The sequence below is a fragment of the Bemisia tabaci genome, chromosome 8 (genome assembly GCF_918797505.1).
Source record: "Bemisia tabaci chromosome 8, PGI_BMITA_v3".
NCBI lineage: Eukaryota > Metazoa > Arthropoda > Insecta > Hemiptera > Aleyrodidae > Bemisia > Bemisia tabaci.
Genome location: NC_092800.1, coordinates 20,057,678 through 20,079,131, shown reverse-complemented (window position 1 = coordinate 20,079,131; position 21,454 = coordinate 20,057,678). Strand labels below are relative to the sequence as shown.

The 21,454-nt window shown below is 40.2% G+C and overlaps 1 protein-coding gene across 3 annotated transcripts in view; it reads right to left on the bottom strand.

Moving 5' to 3' along the window:
* Nucleotides 1-119: 119 nt before the first annotated feature.
* Nucleotides 120-21,454, bottom strand: part of LOC109044451 (dopamine receptor 1) — a 356,467-nt gene continuing 335,132 nt past the window's right edge. For 2 of the 3 annotated variants that reach the window (XM_072303416.1, XM_019062171.2), the window contains exons 3-5: nucleotides 12,474-12,783; nucleotides 7,955-8,442; nucleotides 120-6,946 (exon numbers count right to left, since the gene is read on the bottom strand). In XM_072303416.1, the coding sequence (XP_072159517.1) occupies nucleotides 6,540-6,946; nucleotides 7,955-8,442; nucleotides 12,474-12,634 (1,056 nt within the window). In that variant the 5' untranslated portion in view covers nucleotides 12,635-12,783 and the 3' untranslated portion in view covers nucleotides 120-6,539. Of the gene's footprint in view, nucleotides 6,947-7,954; nucleotides 8,443-12,473; nucleotides 12,784-13,732; nucleotides 13,877-21,454 lie in introns of those variants that run through there. The other variant, XM_072303417.1, reaches the window with a different exon arrangement.

The window sequence follows — 21,454 nt, the reverse complement described above, 5'->3', positions numbered from 1 at the left end:
GAAGTTATGGGAATGATGTCTGGTGCTGCTTGTAGGCGAGACTTTTGAATCATCTTATATGCCATTCGATGATATGGAAATGGAGGGATTGTTGAGTCAGGAATGATTACGAACAGCCGTTAGAGAATTGAATTTTATATTTATATTATTCATAAATATTTACATTAATTACAAACATAGAGTCTATTAGAAGGTAACAAACGATAGGTAAATTTACACGAGACTTTGAGTCTGTGAGCAAACATAAAAGCTCCTATGAAAGAGTTGCAAGTACCAATTTTTAAGTCTCATTTGGTACTCACGAGGAAAGTTTAAAGTGAAAAAAGGTTTAAACATTCGATTAAATGAAAATACGTTCGATTAGAAGACAGAGACTAAAAAAAAAAAACAAAAAAAAACCAATTGAATAAAGTACTTTGCTTTTGTATTTTTTTTTCAAACTGATTCAAATTGCATGGTTTGAAACGAAGACCTATTCTCTAAATTCTCTTCACACTAATGCGTAACTATTTCAAGTAAGTATTAAACGAAGAAAAAAAGATTAACGATTAAGAAAATAGAATTTTCACGGGCAAAAACAATTTTCAACATCAGACAGTACATGGCGCTGTTCTGAAAATTTTAAATTTAGTCAAGTGGTTAAAGAGGAGGACAATTTCCAATTCCACAAATCTTTCTTGTAGAAAAATCAATGAATTTTTCTCTCGTACATCTGAACCAGGCGAGTGGTGGCAACGCACTGAACACAATTCATCAGAATTTCTTGCAATAATTTAATTTTAAAAGGAAAACCGCATCATATCATACTTTGAAATTCTTCTTAAATTGTCATTTTATCTTATTTGGAAATTCTTTAAAATTTCAAACGTAATAATGGGCGCTTTCTATGAGTATGCGAAACAATAGAAGAAAATTTCAAATTTATAATATGAGACGTTACGATTAAATTTTTCTTGTTTCGCTTAAATACTCTGCATCGAATTGTAAATATTCTTAAGAGACATCACAAGATGGTAAGGAAAAATTCAAAATTTCCTTACTTTCCTAAATTAGCACAAAAAGATGGCTAACTTGTCACTCTGATCTCACTTGGAGTAACCTATTTACCTTTCTTGAGAGCTATTTTAACCTGCCAAAGGCGGTGTAAGCATTTAAGCAACAATAAAATTGATCATCGAATTACGAATTTGTTTTGAGTGTCTAGCGCATGGTACGAGTAGGATTGTATGGATATAATTTTCATTTAGTATCCTCTTATTTGACTTCAAATTTGTTTTTTTCTTTTATTTGACCCAAAAGGGTAAGTTTGATTTCAATTTAGAATGATTCGAATGATTCAAAAGAAAACAGGAGGGTATGGTCATTTGGATCATCACGATGTCTTCAACTATATAAAGACAGAAACCTTGGAGCAAAGATTTTCTAACGATAAAAAAATACAAATAAAGAATGTGAGAAATTTAGCACAGTGTCGAAGAATGATATGTAAAATCACGATAAAAATAAGTAGAGGGCTTAGCGATTAGGGGAAAATCAACATTCATTTTAACTATACTTTTTACAATGTACATTGATTTTAAACGAAGAGCATTTTTACAGCGATGAATTTTTCTTAGAAAATCTTTTCCACAGCCTTCAAAAAGAGGGATACATAGTTTACACATACTTACAACAAAGCTTTAAAAATGAAGGTCTTCTACAAGTACAAATTCTCCACTTCCAACGCATATCTGTGAAATTTCTCGAAAAATGTTGGTGCCACTCACTATGGAGACTATGAGACAAGGTTAGAAATGAACCACTGCAAATCGCTCCCCAAAGAAATGCCTCACCCGGCGATATTTTAAACGGGCTCGAATCATATTTTTTTACGTAAGAAATCAACTATTTCTTCAAAATATCATGCTTCACATTATGATGCAGTAGGTGGACACCCTGCCTGCTGACTTTATAAATTCAGGACGGAGATGGTTTTTGGTTCATACATCTAAAGTCAACAAAATAATTTCGTTCTTCATCGTGTATATCGACGGTGTAAGTCGGCAATCACATAACTCGTTTGCGGTGTCTGAAAATCTCCGCCTCTATGTTATTTTTTTAAAGGAGAACAAATTGATATAATTCCTTGAAGTTTTTGCAGAATTTTCCTCTCACAGAGAAGAAAAATCACGGCATTTTTAAAGAATTACCGGTGAGTAGTTATACGTTTAAATAATAAAGTATGACAGGAAGTCTGCGACGTCGCAAACCGAGTTATATGATTGCCGACTTACACAGTCGTTATATAGTTTGCCTATTTACCGCAAAGACATAGAACAATAAGATTTCTAGACTTGGAAACTGAGAGATATTAATTCCTCTTCAAAAAGGTTCACGAGGATACAAAAACTTATATTTTCTTCTTTTGGACTAGTTTTTGGCACATTTAATCCGTAAAACGCAAAGGAATCTGATAACTGTTTAACAAGTACTGTCAAACGCAGGTATAATATCTCCAAAAAACTTACACGAAGAGAGGCAAGTAGTTCGTGTTCAGCTATACGAGGAATTACGTTTATGGGACGAATTTAAAATTGATTAGATACCATTGAGAAGAAGGGATCTCTCTACAGAAATATTTTAAAAATACAGCGCAGATGCGCGGTTTTTCCGAAGTCCGTACACAGACACATTCCGTCTATTTGATGACATCAGATTCAGATATGCACAAAAAAAAACAAAACAAAAACGACAACAACCCGTAATATACTTTCTTTTGTCAGAAAAAATCGTCAATTTTTGGAATAATTTTTTCTCAATTTGTTAGCCCTCTTGGAGTATGTTTGAGAAATGCTAGATTCAGAAAAAGCGCTCTTCGACGGCACAAAATAACAATTCATAAAAATCCCTAGCTTGTTCCATGTGCTTTTAATATCATTGCTTGATCATAAAAATGCATAAAACACAATTTCTACATCCCATAAATAACTGAAAAAATAATAAACGAAAGACGATTTTTTTTTGTATTTTTCATTTTTTTTTCTTAAGCCAGCGTTCTCCCCTTTTAACTGAAGATCCTGCAAAGAGGATGTGACCGAATTTTTTCGCGAAAAGATGGTACTTTCATTCTTCACATCATAATATCTAGTGACGAGGACAATTTGTTGGCTATCTAGACGTATACACACATACGGACGATGACATTAGAAAAATTTCATTTTCAATTTTTGAGAAATGAAGGAATCACAGCCCTGCTTGTAACAAGTAATCTACACAATTTTACACCCTTAAATGTAGTTTTGGCAAGAGAGGCTCAACTGAGCCTGAATATACTTATTTACATAATGTAAGCTTATATTCTAAAATCTCGAAACATTATTTCGAAAATTTGCTGCTCAAAGAAATTTCCCGATTCTGAGAGAGCTAAACTAATCAGTGGCGTGGCGTGAGTTGCGATGTATCGATCGTTATGCCATTTAAACCTATGGTAAAGAATCGATTATAAAGACGTTCGCTGCGAACACTCCCTTTATCGATCCTTTTCCATAGGTTTAAATGGCATTACAATCGATACATCGCAATTCACGCCACGCCACTGAAACTAATTCGATTTACATCGCGGTAAATACTTTTAGTGATGCAATGAAGCCTCTTGCTCCTGTCTCAAAACTTTCAAAGGAATATAATTAAAGATACGAAGCACTTTCCGAGCTCGTGGTTACCCTATCGGAAAGAAGGGCTAAAACCTTGAGAACTTTTTGCGATCAATTGAATACAAGCCTCAACGAACACACTTACGAAAATGCTTCCTTCATAAGACTTTGTATTACTAAGATTTCGTTCATTAGTTTACATTGATGTACTAATTATTTTTTATTTTTCACTGTACAACGAGCTAAAAAGTTCATCTTGACGTGTAGACCGTTTGTAAGCCAACACTCACAATTTCAGAGTTTGTTAGCAATATTTTGAAGAACTCCTGGCATTTCACTGGGAAGAAAAACACATTGGATCTAGAGTCCAGACTCTTGGAAACATTGACAGGAAAAAATACTCTTGATTCAATCGGATTTTTGCTTGAATCAAAACGAAATCCGCTTAAATTAAGAGGCTTGGTTCTTGATTTAAGCTAGATTCTGATTGAATCAAGGGTACTTTTTCTTGTCGATGTTTTAAAGAGTCTGGACTCTGGATCCAATGTGTTTTTTCCAGTGAAGGTTTTAATGTATTGAACGATTTAACGATACGATTAAAAGTTCTGTAGCATTCACAGGGAAATCTTGATTCGGATTGAGAGAAATTTTCCTCCGAAAGAAGTGTGAACGTATCGAAGATTCTGTCCCAGATAAAATCATCCTAATTTTGTCCAGCCATTCGCGCGATTTCCTACGGAAAATTGAGATGATAGATTTGCAATCGTCGGGGGTTGTAAGTTAATTATCTTCCATGACGTGACATTCATCATTGAAATGAGAGTCAGGTAACATGAATATCATCTCCCTGTCCTGGAAAACATTTTTGGCTATTCCCTCTCTCTCAAAATCATTAATTTGGAAAGAATTTAGTATCATCCTGGCTTTTGGTTCATCCACGAGTACCACTCTATCATTACAGAGACGCTGTTATGTTTCGTCTTCGTAATGACTGCGTTATTGATCTCAAGTGTTTGATTTTGATGTGACAGAATGTGACTACTAGATGGACTGCACTTTGCAATTGGGACCTACTAATTCAGGTTCATCCATAAAAACACCTATCTGCACATGAAATCTAAGGGCACAAATGTTGTTTATAAAATGAGCCAGAAAAAGTAGTTCCTAATTGCACGAATAAACCAGATATATCAGCATACGATTCAACGCTCTCGTAGGAATTACGAATGGTCATTGAACCGCGCGTCTATCATTGTAAGAAAAATGGGTGATCTACAGGGAGGCTGTTGACAGAAAGAGTGTATCTACAGGCTCACGAAAGGGGTTAGTTCCGACTTTTGTCAATGTCGATGAATTTTCAAGGGGCAAATCGTCGGAGAAACGAAGGGCAGGAACACGATATTTTTCGATCGGTTCCAGATTGAATTTCACGGTTCGTTGACTCCGTAGTTTGAGCTGATTTCAAAGCCCCTGCTGTCAAATAGATGCAGCCACCCGGGAAATTCGGATGATGACGATCGAGTGACTTGGTGACGTAGACTTGGCACCGCCCTCTCTAACATTAATTATCGCCCTGTCAAAAAATGTCGTTCACCTTGACTGTCGGGGGTGGAGATGGCGAGGGTAGCTAACCTCTTCTTCCTCCTCTTGAGGCGTGTAACACGCAGAGGCTAGACTGATATCATTCATTTGCTCACCTCCCGTCAGGGTGACAAGACACCTCATTTTTATGAGGAAATGATCGAGGCAAGTCACCTTCTCATCTCCTCGTTAACAACAAAAACGATAGAAAAAAATTCAGCGAAGATATCAACACTATCGGAGCGTCGATTCGCTCGAGGTTGAATGTCCGCAATAGGTACTAACCACAATTTTTAATATCCCCAAAAGATCCTGTTCTGCCCGAATTGTCAAAATTTTCAAATTTATGTATGCCTAGGCCCTTGGCTTAGACGAGCTGTTTCGGCTGAAACTTGATCTGCACTAGTCATATTCATTTAGGCGAAAATGTCCAAACTATCCAAATTCGTCCATATAATCCATATTTGTCCAAAATAAGATTTTTGATCAAAATATCCAAGTTTGTCCAAAATAAGATTTAAATTTGATCAAAATTTCCAAATTTGTCTAAAATGGTACTTGAAGCAGTCTATTAAAACATTCAAAACGTCCAGTTCTGTCCAACTGGTCAAAATGTATTTGTGCTGAGGTTTGTGGTTCAGAAGAGCTGCTCAACAACTGTCCGGAGTATCCAAATCCGTACAAAAAAATTTAATTTCACTGGAAAAAAACACATTGAATCTAGATTCCAGACTCTTAAAAACATCAACAAGAAAAAATACTCTTGATTCAATCAGATTTAAACTTAAATCAAAAGGAAATCCGCTCAAATTAAGAGGCTTGGTTCTTGATTTAAGCTTAGATCTGATTGAATCAAGAGTCCTTTTCCTTGTCAATGTTTTCAAGAGTCTGGACTCTAGATCCAATGCGTTATTTTTCCAGTGTTGAACGAAGTATCAAAATTTGTCCAAAATGGGCATTTGAAGTCGATTAAAACATCCAAAATGTCCAGTTCTGTCCAACTGGTCAAAATCTATTTTTTTTTAAATTCACGCATGCCTAGGCCCGTAGTTCAGACGAGCCGCTCGGGCTGAAACTTGAGCTGGACTAGTCATTCATATTCATTTGGGTCAAGTGTCCAGACTCCAGAGTATCAAAATTTGTCCAAAATAAGATTCAAATTCGATTAAAATAACCAAATGTGTCCAAAATGGTATTCGAAGTCGATTAAACCATCCAAAATTTCCAGTTCTGTCCAACCGGTCCAAATCTATACTTTTAAAATTTACGTATGCCTAGGCCCGCGGTTCAGACGAGCTGCTCGGGCTGAAACTTGAGCTGGACTAGTCATATTATGCTGGTCTGCTCGGTCTCGGGGCCGAGGGCGAGGACCTTGCAGTCGGTGTCGTTGGAGTTGATGCGGTTCTGCCGGAGGGAGGCGATGGAGGAGCGCGGCGAGACGGACTTGCCGTTATGCTTCCCGTGCTCGGGCGGGTGTGGGTGGGGGAGGGGGTGCGGTCCGCCCCCGCGCTCCGTCCCCGTGTGGATGATGGAGCCGTCCGACTGGCGCTGGGCCCGCCGGGCCTCGTAGCCGTCCACCGAGCGGTAGCCCGCGCAGCAGCAGTACGGCCGGTAGTGGGTCGTCAGGATCCGCCGGAAGGCGTCCCGGAACTCCGTGTTGAAGATCGAGTAGATGATCGGGTTGAACGCCGAGTTCGAGTAACCTAGCCAGGTCAGCACCTTGAAGTAGATCCCTGCAACAGATACCAATGTTATATTCCATTTGTCTTCATTGTTAACACTTAGAGACCGTTCAAGTTTTAAAAGAATTTATTCCAATTTTTGACCCCCCCCCCCTTTTAACGCACCCGTAACGAAGCCCTACACACCCCTTTTGAATTACGTAACGCTGGTCTGACCCTCCCCCCCCTCACAATTTTCAAAAGAAAGCGGATAGGACCATTCTGTCTTCTTCTTATTTTCATTATCAATGGCTTTGTCTATCAACTCTACTAGTCAAAGGAGTTGATACTCAAAAGATTTTTCCATCAAACCCAAAAAATCATATTTTTCGATTCAACGCCGAAAAACTCGCTTCCTTGGAAATGCTGCCTCTATGCACTAATGTCTTTTGTCTCTTCTGCCCCGAAGAGTCTTCTTTTTTTGATATTTAAGGAAATACGTGTTTAAATTTGCAAAATTACATGGATCCTTATGTCGCGAAAGGAGGCTTAAACTCACATTTTCACGCTTTAAAGTTGGATTTAAGTCGTGTTTTTTTCATGGAATATACATACAAACTAGTTTTCGTTGAGTTCATGAATATCTCAATTTTTCAAAAAAACTGCACCTATGCGCTTCGTCCTCCAAGCCTCTCGTTTGGACTTCATTTTGCGATTAGAAACTACGATTCCCGCTCATCCGTAAAAAAAAATATGTGCATAGGAAAAATAATGGTGCATACGTTACCCAGTTCTTTCTAAAATGAGCAAGAAATTCTCTCTTCTTCTTTCACTAACGACTAGGGCATAGCCCAGTTTGTCAGGCCATTCAGTTTTGAGCATAGTAAACCACATAAATATTAAAAATCTAAAAATCACTAAAAATAATTAACTCGTCAAATCTATGAGAACAGAATAAAATCTGCAATCATCCTCAGGAGAAGAGAGCCAGCTTTGTGTCCAAGCAATAAATTGTGGTTTCTAATTGCAAAATGGAGTCATTTAATGGATATTGCCGAAAAAAGTGGAAAGCTGACCTACCTGGAATACAAGTCTTGCAGAAGGACACAACAATATTGATACAGAAGAATGGCACCCAGCAGAAGAGAAACGTGCCCATGATAACACCAACAGTGATGGCCGCCTTGTGATCGGAGACGTGGTACGGCGACGACGCGTGGTGGACGGGCGGGTGCGGCGCGAGCGGCGGGGTGTTGGTGAGCGGCCGCGTGACGGCCCGGATGTTCTTGACGTGCTTCTGGGCGTAGCAGTAGAGGCGGCAGTAGATGCCGAGCATGACGATGCACGGCACGTAGAAGGAGATGCAGGAGGAGACGATGGCGTAGGTGGGCGTCAGGTCCAGGGCGCACGTCGGGTGGAGGGACGAGTCCGAGTCGTCCTTGACGAACGTCGGGTCCGGAGGCCGGTGGAGCCCCAGCGAGATCGGGAGGAAGGAGACCAGGGCCGCCAACAGCCAGATGCAGCCGATGCTCCCGAAGGCCACTCGCTTCGTCACCCATCGGCTGTACCTGCAACACGCAACCACCCACCAAGTGGACGTTAATCAGAGACAAGAGACCCTCCACTAGCCTCCTAGCGACAGGTGGAAAATATTACTTTCGGGGATTCAACAGTTCCTTATGGACAATTATTAGGGAGCAAAAGTCATCACCCTAATTTCGGCTGTTGACCTACCTACATAGTCGATGATGAGCTTCGGGTGACGTCATAAGTCAAACAAGTTCCCCAAACGTCGGCCATTTTCGGCTTGTTTGCAAAACAAAACTACCAACCTGTTGTTAAACATCAACCATGTAGGTAAAGTCAACAGTAGAATGCTGAAGTCCCGAAAGTAAAAGTTTCCACAATGGCCAAGATACTAGTGGAGGGTCTCTTGTCTCTGACGTTAATACGGCATCATACCCGTAACCCTGGGGAGAAATATCATTTATGCTGGGGGGGAGGAGCACTGGAAAAAAAACCACATTGGATCTAGAGTCCAGACCAGAGACAAAACACCCTCCACTGGCCTCTTGGTGACAGGTGGGATTTTCTACTTTCGGAGATTCAACAGTTCCTTATGGACAATTATAAGGGAGCAACAGTCATCACTCTTTTTCCGGCTGTTGACGTACCTACTCGGTGGATGATGAGCTCCGGGTGACGTCATGAGCCAAACAAGTTTCCCAAACTGCGGCTTGTTTGCGAAACAAAACTGCCAACACCTGGTTGAACATCAACCATGTAGGTAAGTCAACAGTTCAATGTTGAAGTCCCGAAAGTAAAAGCTTCCACCATTGCCGAGATACGAGTGGAGGGTCTCTTGTCTCTGGTCCAGACTCTTGAAAACATTGACGAGAAAAAGGACTCTTGATTCAAGTAGAGTCCCTTTATACTGAGAGTCAAGACAATGTGAATCCATTTCTGATTGGTTCCCGTATTTTAGGCCTTCACAGTGTCACAAACGGGAATAAAGATTACATTTTTGCCGATTGCAAAGATTATAATCTGGAATGGACCAGGGAATTATGGGTTCGGCAAGGAACAAACGGAATGAGAGAAGGAACGGAGAGAGGAATTTAAGAATGAACCGATCAAAGATTACGAAAAACGTTCAATTTCTGTAATCTTTATTCCCGTTTGTGACTCCATGGGGGGTGGGGGGTGTTGTCTTGACTCTCAGTATAAAGGGACTCTAGATTCAAGCAGATTTATGGAGCGCCTTCAATTACGTTTGATACTGTGCAATACTCCGGTGGCGGAATAGTTGCTCAGAGCGCCTTCTACAGTATCGCTTCGACTTGATGACAGCAGAATACGATTGCCGCTGATATTGCACTCTGACGCGTGCGCAGTTTCACATTTCTCAGTACCGATGGCGAGGTAAAAAGCATTCATATCTCAATTTGCGACGTTGCAACTTTTTCATTGCCTTTTTCGTACGGGTGAACGAATAATTGCCTACGTTTTTCTCGTTTTCTCGGTAGCTTAGGACCTGGAAAAGCCTGTTTCTTTACTAGATTCATCATTATTATTTGTATTGCACTGGAAAAAAAGCACACTGGATCTAGAATCCAGACTCTTGAAAACATCGACAAGAAAATGGACTCCTGATTCAATCAGATTTAAGCTTAAATCAAAAGGAAATCCGCTCAAATTAAGAGGCTTGGTTCTTGATTGAAGCTTAAATCTGATTGAATCAAGAGTATTTTTTCTTGTCGATGTTTTTAAGAGTCTGGGCTCTAGATCCAATGTGTTTTTTTTCCAGTGTGGGGAAGAAGAAACTTTTTTGTGATGGGAGAAACTTTTTTTACGAGGAGCAAAAAGTTTTCTTACAGGGGGAGTAATTTTTTTTGCATCGCTATCAGTGGCGGTTGGGTGTCACAGAGCGCTGTAAGAGTGACTTAGTAGTAGTAGCAACTTTTTTTTCAAAGGGAAAAACTTTTTTTTACGGGGGGGGGGGGGGAGAAATATGTTTGAAAGGGGAAGAGAAAAAGGTTATTTCTCCCGCACAAGAGATACATATTTCCCCCAGTCGCACACAAATATTTTTCCCCCGACCAAGAAAAGCTTTTCTCCACCCGGTACAAAAAACATTTCTCCCCACGAAGTGTGCCTTATGCGTCACCTTGCAGTCAGCGGAAGAAGAATGTTTGCTTGGCAGTGTTGTCAAACCTATAATTAAATCAAAACATGTCGTCGTCCTGTTCCATGTTCGAAAGGAACCGAATGGGATTTCTTGTTGTTTATTTATCTTGCGGGTGTAGTTTGTTTGGTATGTTATTAGTTGAATATGGTAAGTTCGATCAATTTCATCTTGTAAATATTTTAGCCTTGTTGGCAAATAAATATTTTATTCCACATTGGCCACAACTGGTGGAATCAATTTTTAGTAAGAGATGGAAAGTGAAATTTCACGTTTTGAAATTTCACGAAATTTCATAAGGCTCGAATAAATTTCACAAAAGTTGAAATTTATTAATTTTTTTAGAATTATTGATTGAACCTTTGAAGGTCTGAAAGCGTTTCAGATAGTCTTTCTATTGTTGCTGCAGTCGTGTCATGCTACTCTACCTACTGAAGGTGCCAGACACAAAGAGGGGGCAAAAAGGGAAGTTTAGAGAGAAAAACCCCAACTTAACCTCTAAACTAAACGAAAACATTTGCAACGCGCGAATGTTCTAGGCTTGGGGTAAAAAATTTCAAAATTTAGAATCACTGTTTCTAGGCGTTTCTTAGCCTCCTGAATGTATCCCCAGAAGTTTCAATATATTCCATGAAATTTCACGCCTGAAATTTCATTCGAATTAATTTCATGAAATTTTCCATCTCTCTGTATAACGTTCATAAAATATTTTACAGGACTAAAGGAGAGGCGATAAAATGATTTGCTCATCAAGCGAGACGATTAAAATACTTAGGGGGCGTTCGAACGATTTTGAAGATGAATAGATCGTATTCGATACATCACACAGGTGAGATTGTATCGATATCGATTGGTTCAAAACATAAACATAGCCTCAAAAGTCAATTTAGAAATAGGAGGGAACGGGTCTTTTGTAACAGATGTTTTATGTTTGGTTTGAGGTTATGTTCTATCATTTTGAACCAAACGATACATCGAATCATTATCGAAAACGGTCTCGATACATAAAACGGCTGAGATTGTATCGATATCGATTGGTTCAAAACATAAACATAGCCTCAAAAGTAAATTCAGAAATGTAAGAGAACGGGTCTTTTGTAACAGATTTTTCATTCTTTTGAGTACCAAATGCCAATTCAAAGTGAAATTGTCAGGAAATTTCTCATTTTCAGCTCTTCCAACATAAATCCCTACGGTTTGGTTTGAGGTTATGTTCTATTGTTTTGAACCAAACGATACATCGAACCGTTATCGAATACGGTCTATTGAGCTCAATGGGCCTGTTGCAAACTTTTGTTAGAGCAAAAATAAGAGTTGTTTCTTGTAGATAATGCCTCAAAAATCACGATGAGCGCATCGGCAAAGTCTGAAATGCACTCATAACTTCACAATCTGCGTAAGAAATTTGCGTTTTTTTAAGCTTCCCGCTTCAAAAACGATACTACGGCATAGGTGAACATTTTGTTAGAGGAGTCGCTCCATCGTCGGCGATATTCATCATGGCCGACGCTTGCACGCAGTTCCGCGCGTAATTCAAGGAGAGTTCAAGGTCAATCAATTCGGGCGTGGAAAATATGAACGTTAACACACCGATTGTTATCTGGTCTAATCCAGTTCAGGTGTTATCTCGTCCCATCAAACGTGTTTTGGCGGATTGGCGTCGGCTATGATGATTATTGCCGACGATGGAACGACTCCTCTTACAAAATGTTCACCTGTGCCGTAGTATCGTTTTTGAAGCGGGAAGCTCAAAAAACCGCAAATTTCTTACGCAGATTGTGAAGTTATGAGTGCATTTCAGAGTTTGCCGATGCGCTCATCGTGATTTTTGAGGCATTATCTATAAGAAACAACTCTTAGTTTTGCTCTAGCAAAAGTTTGCAACAGGCCCATTTTTCTTCGAGATGGACTCACCTGAGAGGATCCTTGATGTGGATATACCGGTCGAGCGAGATGGCACAGAGGTTGAGTATGGAGGCGGTGGAGCACATGACGTCGAAGGCGATCCAGGTGTCGCAGAACTGCTCGCCGAAGATCCAGTAGCCGAGGAGGTCGTTGACGACGGCGAACGTCATGACGAGGGCGGCCACGAAGAGATCCGCGATGGCCAGCGAGGCCAGGAAGAGGTTCCCGATCCGCCGGAGGCCCCGGTCCGTGTAGATGGCCACGCACACCAGGATGTTCCCGGCGATCGACAGGAAGATCAGGAGCAACAGGAATGTCCCTGAAACCGAATTTCATTGATTCAAGTGACAATACTGGAAAAAAAGTCACGGACTAAATAGAAAGAGACATATCGTCCGTTCCGGGCTCAGAGACCGAAAGTTCCGGGCGCTGAAGCCGTAGCTTCGACTGCTTCAGGCACTACAACCAGAACTTGCGGCACCTGAGCCCGGAACGCCATAGAGTACATAGAGTCGTAATGTAAATGGGAGAGCTGGCGCCACTTTTAAGCATTTTCCAGGTCCTGAACTCCGAGACTCCTGTGTGACGCCGGGTCACTTTTTCGATACATAATCGATTGTTTGCGATACACGGATACCCGGCCATCCGATGACAACAACAACAACAACAACAACAACAAAAACAACAACAAAGGAGATAGGAATAACCGCGTATTTCACACCGCCATTTTGGATCGAAAATGTATCGAAAAAGCGACCCGAACTCGGCGCACACCGGGCTCGGAATTCGTCGAGAAGAACATGGCGCCAGCTCTCCCATTTACATTTCGACTCTACGTACTCTATGCGGAACGCGGACGGTATGTCTATAAAGCCCCAAGTACGGCTTCCACGGCCGGAGTTTTTTTTCAGTGTACTAGTAAGTTGATAATCATCATTATCATCCTAGGCATGGTTTCACAAAATTGGAGGCTTTTGTGTGAACCGTTGTTAATTGAATTCAGTTGTTTGCCAAATGCAATGCATAACAGAGTTTTGAAAAATCAGATTGTGCCTTTACGGCACGTAAAAAGTAACTTCAAACGTTTTCAAGACCCGAAAGGCCTAAGGTAAAAAAGTTCAAGTTCAAAAAAAGAAGCGTATTTGTGTGAACTTAAAAAATAAGGTGACCAATATGAAAAAATTAAAATCATTTAAAATAAAGTTGATGTTAAAAATCTTTAAAATAACGAAAAACATAAAACATAAAACAAAAAAGGTAAAACTTACTTGATTTTAAAAATCCTTCCTCCGTGAAAAGAAAAATACTGGGGTGAAACACGGGTGTAAAGAACTCACGGCATGAAAAAGAAAATGATAAAAAACGAAAACACAAAATGATGAATACAAATAATAAGAAAAAATTTAAAAATAATTAAAACAAATAATAAAGTAAAGTAAATTGTTGTGAAATCAGAAATTTTTCATCTTTTCTGTTGACACAACCATCAAAGTGATCATGTGTGATTTTTACGGTTATTTATATACACATTTTCGTGAATTCATTCGCTTAATGTAAAGTAGTAGCAGTAGTCGTAGTATTATTAGGAGTTTATTTTCAAGTGTGTCTAAAAGTTTGAAGGTCCTTTTACACCTCTGATAAAAATTAAAATTAGGCAATTTGTATACCTACGATAAATATTGAAAGGATGGTAATTACAAACACAAAGTAACATTTTAAAAAAAGAAAGGGAAAAAATGTGCTGCCAAAAGGGGATAAAATGATATTACTTAGTTCATTTTCCCTGATTCTGTGACATAGGCATCTCAAATTCAGTTCTTATCTGAACGATCCCTCGAATTGTACTTTTTTACAAGTACATATTTACGAGTACATTTTACGAGCACAGAATATTGAAAAGTTAGACTTGGACCGCGTTAAGCAGAAAGGAACTAAGCCACATCAGCTATTGCCAAAAATTGAGCAATTCGATTTGTTACCTTAAAACGGTTATGCGGATTTTTGTGCAGATTTCAGTGAATTTCCTAAATAGTACGAAGCAAATTTCTTAAAATTTTCAAAGGAATCCGCAGAAACATTCTCTTGTAAAGAATTAAATTGCCCACTTATATTTGGCAATAGCTGATGTGACTTGGTTCCTTTCTGCCAAACGCGATCCACTTGTTAATTCTATCCTTTTACATGAAACCCGACGCAGAGGGATTAAACAACGTTGAGCGGGCAACGTCGTAAATCCAAAAACTTATACCGGCCGAAAAGTCAAAAGTTGGGAGCTCATGGCCGGCGGCATTATCACGGAATCCGCGTCAGAGCAGCTGGGTCGTTAAAGCGGGGCGGCCTAGCCGTGGCGCGACGCTACCGCGACGCGGCCGGCGCGGCGGCGACTATAAACAATAAACCCACTCGGAGACAGAAACTATTTGCGAAGCCGGGCCGGGCCGCACATAGCCGGGGACACAACATTTGTAGCTCGTTAGAGCGCATTAACGCCACCGGATCCGCTGCTGAAATTGCACTTGGCAAAGTTAACCACCGCCCGTTATCGCCGCCCCGCTCCGAACTTCCCTCGGACGCCACGCTCTGACGTCACCAACCCCGCAGTTTTGGCGGATTATGGAAAAAGCGACCGGATAACGCTCGTGCGTACCCTGCCGTGCTAAGGAAGAACGTCGTGTGAACTTCATGCGTTGCCACATTTCCTCCACACGGAGAAAAAAACCTCGTGCGTGGGACCCGAAGTTTAGGTCATATGGATCTCTGAAGTTTTCAGATTGAGCATCTGAACACTTTAGGTCTAGCTGTCGAAGTTTGGATCACAAATCTGAACCTTTAGCTCTTACCTCTGAAGTACCTCACATGTGAGAACCGAAGTTTTTCGGATGTGGGAGCCGAAGTTTTTCGGATGTGGGAGCCGAAGTTTTTCGGATGTGAAAACCGAGGTACTTCAGATGTAAGAACTGAAGTTTCAGATGTGTGATCTAAACCTCAGCAGCTGGACCTTAAGTGTTCGAATGCTCAATCCAAAAACTTCAGAGATCCATAGGACCTAAACTTTGGATCCCACGCACGAAGTTTTTTTCTCCGTGCAATAAAAAACGAAGTTATTGGGAAATTTCTACATATTTTCTCTGCAGTTTTTCAGACAATTTTGTTCACAATTAAATCTAAAATATCGGATAATTTCAAGAAAAAATATGCACAACTTTCTTTGAGAACACATGTTCTATTCGCGGAGATTTGGCAACTCTTCAATGTTCATACGGCGGTCTTCCTTAGCACGGTAGTATAGGGAGACTTTTGAAATATATACGACCCGGAGTTCCTCGGGGTGGTTTTCCCGCTTTTATGATGTTGCTACAAATCCTTCCGAAACAGAGGTTTTTGATTCGGGCGTCGTTTTTCCTTTTCCTGCTCGGCATTAACTTGTCTTAAACCGGGAGGAAAGTCCCTTTAATCGGAAACAACACTTTCGAGGGAGTCTTATTAATGGATAATTTTAACCTTAATCTGCCGTGCTGAGGGAGAACCCCGTATGAGCCTTCAGACGTTGCCACATTTCCCTCAATAGAATATCGATGACCAAAGTGTGGCACCACGAATCTCCGTTTGCGACATTGCACAATTTCTGTCATCCTGTGAAAAACTAGTCAGCGTAATTTCTTGAAAACTTCCTTGGTTCTTCTCTTTAAACAGAGTATTCTGTATAAATTTCAAGGTAGAAAGCTGGCTTGTTTCTATAAGCACGAAAAACTAAAATACCAGCAAACATTTTGAAATACAGCGACGGAAGTAAGTGATTTTGCACTTTAGCTGGGTAAATTATGAATATTTTTCGTCCAATTTTTTCCCCCGACTTTGTTCACAATTTTACCAAAAATATCCGAAAATTTCCATGAAAAATATGCATAATTTTCCTCGATAATGGATACTTTTTTGAGGGAAACTTGGCAACTCTCGAATGTTTGTACGGCGTTTTTACTTAGAAACGGCAAAGTAATCCTCTGAATTCTTAACCACTTATCCATTAAAAGTATTACGAGTAAATCATTGTAATTTTAATTAAGTGTCCATTTTTGTCGTTTAATTTGCTAAAATTATACGTGAAGATGCACAATCTGAGCAACATTGCAAAGTCCATGCCTAGTTTCTACAAATATTGGATCGATTAATGTATGACAAGTCTTAATGCGACAAGCGTACTCGGCCGCGGGCAACTATTCGAACTTCTGTGTGTTGCACGGTATCATTTCAAATTGAAGGCGTTTTTCCTTCGACAGTTCCGCGCTTCAGACTTGAACCAATAACCTACTCGATGGCAAAGGCAACAAACGCGGATCACGTAAAAACCAAGCCATCTCCTTAAGATTTAAGATGATTTGTTCCAGTCTTTAACGTGGTCGAACCAGCGCGCGATAAATCGAATCGAAAATGTAAAAAACCTCGGCAGATTTTGAATTTTTAGCCGAAAAAAACGATAACCTCTGCGCATGAGCTTAAATTCACGACCAAAAAACATTGCAAAACTTAGAAAACTAAAGGTGGGATTTTTTTTGAGGGGGGGGGGGACTTCGCAATCGATACAGATGTCGAATACTGTATCGAATGCGAGGTTTTCCGCTGCTTTCAATTCGATGAATTTTGCCAATTTTTTGGTTGAGATCGGTTCTTTAGGCTCATGCGCAAAGGTTAGATTTCGTCCTTTTTATAGCTAAAAAGTCAACACCTGCCGAGATTTTTGGTTTCGTCGACGCGATATATCGCACGCCAGTTCGACCACGACAGAACCCGGGACGAACCACTTTAATAAAATTAATTCATCGCTCAACTTCTCCGTCATCTTCGAGACTCAAGGGTTTCCTCGAACGGTGGCGTGGCGTGCTTTGCGATACATCGATAGATCTGTCATTCAAACCTATGGAAAAGGATCGATAATTAGGGTGTTCGCAGCGAACATCTCAATAATCGATTCTTTACCATAGCTTCAAATGGAGAAATATCGATGATCGATCATTCACGCCACGCCACTCTCCTCGAATAGGACTCCCTTCAACTTTATACTCGTACTTGATATTCATACTTGGCAGACGGCTGTTTATTGGCGCGGGTGAATTTGCATAAGACATAATATTCTGATTCATAATTATTCCGGGACAGATTATTGTGAAGTCCGCGAAAATTTCCCAAGTTTCGGGGAGGCTGGGGTCTCGAAGCTGGTTGGGGAGAAGGAGGGGGCAGGGGCATTGTGATTATGCCGGACTCCTGTTGACTCAATAATTTGGAGCAGCTGGGATGAGATGGTGACCACGCTTCAGGCTGCCAGCTGCCAAGTTTAAAGAGTACATTTAATTTGTTTAAAAACTCGTGAACTTCAGACGATAGGATTTATATAATTTTTAAACAATTTAACACGATAGGAATTAGTTACTTTTCGATTTTTAAGTAAAAATACGAATAATTTTTATACTTCAGGCTATATTTCGCCCGTATACCACCATGTTCAACTGATCGAATTTCATGTGCCTTAAAGGTCGGAAAAAATGTTATACTTAAGTATACGACTTGTTAGTATATATTTGTAGCTGTTGCAGCTTAAAATGACCTGTCTTATCCATCACTAACCAATTTTGGGAAAATCGTTTCGCAAAAAAATAACTTTCTTAGCTGATAAGAAGGAGACTCTCTTATGATGGAAGAAAAAATATAGATAATTTTTTGACCCTACGCTATGAAGCACGTGGAAATCCAGTGTCCTAATAAAATCGAAATAATGACAAAAGTTTAATACCTGCGTTAATTTGTGGTGTATATCAATTGAACTACATTTTTCAATTGGGAACTACAATTCCTGGCTCATCCATAAAAATACTTACATGCATAGGAAAACTAGTGTTACAAACGCTGTTCCTGAACTAAGACGGAAATTTTAGTTCATTATCGCAAAATGCGGTCAAATTGACAGGAATTCAATCCTTCCTGACTGGAGTTTTTTACTGGGGATTAGGAACTTAAAATTCGTTGAGAGGTGAACTATACAACAGATGATTGTTTGGACGCTTCAAATTTAATGGCGAAAATCTGCGGGTCAAGCTAGAGAAGCGCGCAACACGGCAGACGTTTAAGCCCTCGTATAAACAACGGATAATTAAGTTGATCCCGTGACAGATTTGCGCTCTAATTGCTCCGTGCTCTTGCCCCTTCCCACCCTCCCGCCTACCCCACGCCTTCGAGTATCTGCTGACCTCTTCTGGTCCCAATTACCACCACCCCCGATTTAGCGCTTGAGTAACGCCGTGGCACGGTATGAACTCGCTCTCAGTTTCGTATACGAAACGGTATACGGTATGCCTACCGTCTACAACCTACCAATTTTTAATCTCCAAAAATGAAACCAGATTTTCCTTCCACTATACGGAGAAAACAGATGGTTGAATTAGGCTCACTGACTTTTTATCCATAAATTAGTGACCAATTTTATTTTTACAAAGGGGAACAAATTGAAATCATTCCTTAAAGTTTCAAAAGAATTTCTTTCGCACAGAGAAAAAAAAAATTAGGGAAGTTATTTCGAACTGAAGTTAGGTTGCTTTCCACGTATAAAATGAAGTACAACAGGAAGTCTGCAATGTTGCAAGCCGAGATATGTGGTTTGGAAGTTACACCGTAAATATTTGACAGCGCACAGTGTGATTATTTGGGCAAGCAACTATTCGAGCTTCGGTGTGTTGCACAGTATCATTGCAAATTGAAGGCGACTTTCATTGGGCATCTATTGCATAGTTCATATGCTAGAAGCACTCAATCTCCAATTGGTCTTCAACAGAGAAATGTGAGCAATTCTACTATCTACGATTATTTATGAGAAAAGTAGAATCTTAAAACAAAGTGCCATGAACTCACGTAATAATTTGACGTAATAATTTGGCTCACTAATTTTTCATCCACAAATAATTGGCCCATTTATTTTCGGTTAGAAGGAAGAAGTAGTCGAAAATTTGTCCGTTAAAAATGGTCCATTTTTTAAAATGGAGCCTCTCTACATTTTATGAATTTGGTTTAAGTCTTGGGCAAATAGAAACCTTTCCTTGGTATTTTCGCGAGTGGTTCGGTTCGTTTTGGGTAATTTTTTCGTGACCAGGCATTGCACCTAGTAAAATGAATTCATTCTCTGGAGAAAAACAACAAAGTAGCTTTGGCTTTCGATAGAGGCTTCAGTGACTTCTCAATGTTACTTTTTCTTAATTTTCTCAATGTTAGGCATTTCATTTTTTTAGAGGAATTTTACAAGATCCACGTACTGAAAAGAGTTTTTAACCCAATAAGGCGAGAGTATTATTCAAGTATATGATTTGAGAAAGGTGATCAATACCTAAATAATCAGTAAATTAAGGGTTCGGAGTAAGCGTAATGCATTTTTTGAAGCTTAACGTACAAAATATGATTGAAGGGTTCAGTGAATAAAACTTCCGACCTATTTTGAAAAACTTCGTGTCACTTTTCTTACAACTTGAAGTTAATTCTGAGCGTTAGGTAAATCATTAACATCTACCGAGAATTCGCGAAAGGGAAACTTTTCTAACAGAATAAAATTTGAAACGGCAATTTGCATACTTGAAGGCGCACGTGATGAATCGCTCGTCGGGCGACACACTTTTCAGTCAAATCCCCTCGGAAGAGAAAGGAAGCTAATCCAAAAGCATTTCCGGACATTATTCAAATCAACCCCACGACGGAACAACAGAATCATCACTCGAATTGGACACTGACTGCGTCCATAAAGAAACCCCCGACCGAAAAGCGCCAACTTCTAATTGAACAAGTTGAAATCATTGGCGGATAAAAACGTTCGGCGGAAGTTTTTAAAAACTTCCCTCCGAAATTAACGCGCGCAAAACTTCCCAGCGACTACAACAAAATTTAAGTTCCCGGACCGGCTTTCAGATGCACCGCGCGTTGCGCAATCGCCTCCCCGAACTGCCGCGCTACGGAAGAACGCCGTATCATCATTCAAATGTTGCCAAATTTCTTCTCAGAAAATATCCATTATTGACGACATGCATAAATATTTTTCCTCAAAATTTTCAGACTTTTTAGATCAAAATTCAAACAAAATCCGGATCAAAATTGGTGGTGAAATGTTCACAAATTTTCCTACAAATTCTTGGTTTTTCGATGGAAATTTGGCAACACATGATGGCTCGTAAGGCGTTCTTCTCCAGCACGGCAGCGAAGCAACCCGGGTTTTTATTTCCGGGTGATGTGGCAAAAAGAGCGTTAATCAGCTCTACAGCTCTTTAATTACCTTCTCTCTGCGTCTGGGATCTCTTTCTCCTTATCTGTGCATAAGCTGTGAATAATTCATTTCTGCGTCTCAAAAGAAACACCTTCATTGTTCTCATTATTCATCCGCCGCGGATTGCATTCATCAGATAAAGAAAACACGGCGGAAGTAATCACGTGGTGCGGAACAGGTATTCGCGGGGGGAGAAGAGGGGGGGGGGGGCTCAACCCCGGCGCGATTTGGAATATTTTCTCCGCGGGTTTCTTTCATGTAAATCCGCTGCGAACTCCCTTTCAAGCGGGGTTTCACGGCGATGAATGGCGGCCGGGCAGAGCCGGGTGAAAGGGTTTGAATTTAAATATTTCCCCCCGAAATTGATTCGATACTTCCCGGTCTAAGCGCTTCCTTTTACCTGGTAGGAAAATAATAACATTCTGACGCAGTGCCGAGAGTTCCAGCGCTTGGCGAGATTGTTTTATCATGCACCTGACGTGCCCGGATTCTTGTCTGGGAAGTTCCTCGAAAAGCTTAGGTTTCAAAGAAATGCTGAATAATGGTTGGTAAAGCATAGAGGAAAGAATCTGATTCCGCATCAGTATCGATTTTGGGGACTAAGTCAAAATCAAAATTTCAGTGAACTTCATCAACACGCCGAGTTCAACCATACTGTCTTCATTTGATTCAATCCCAGGGTTTCTATTTGTGGTGGATA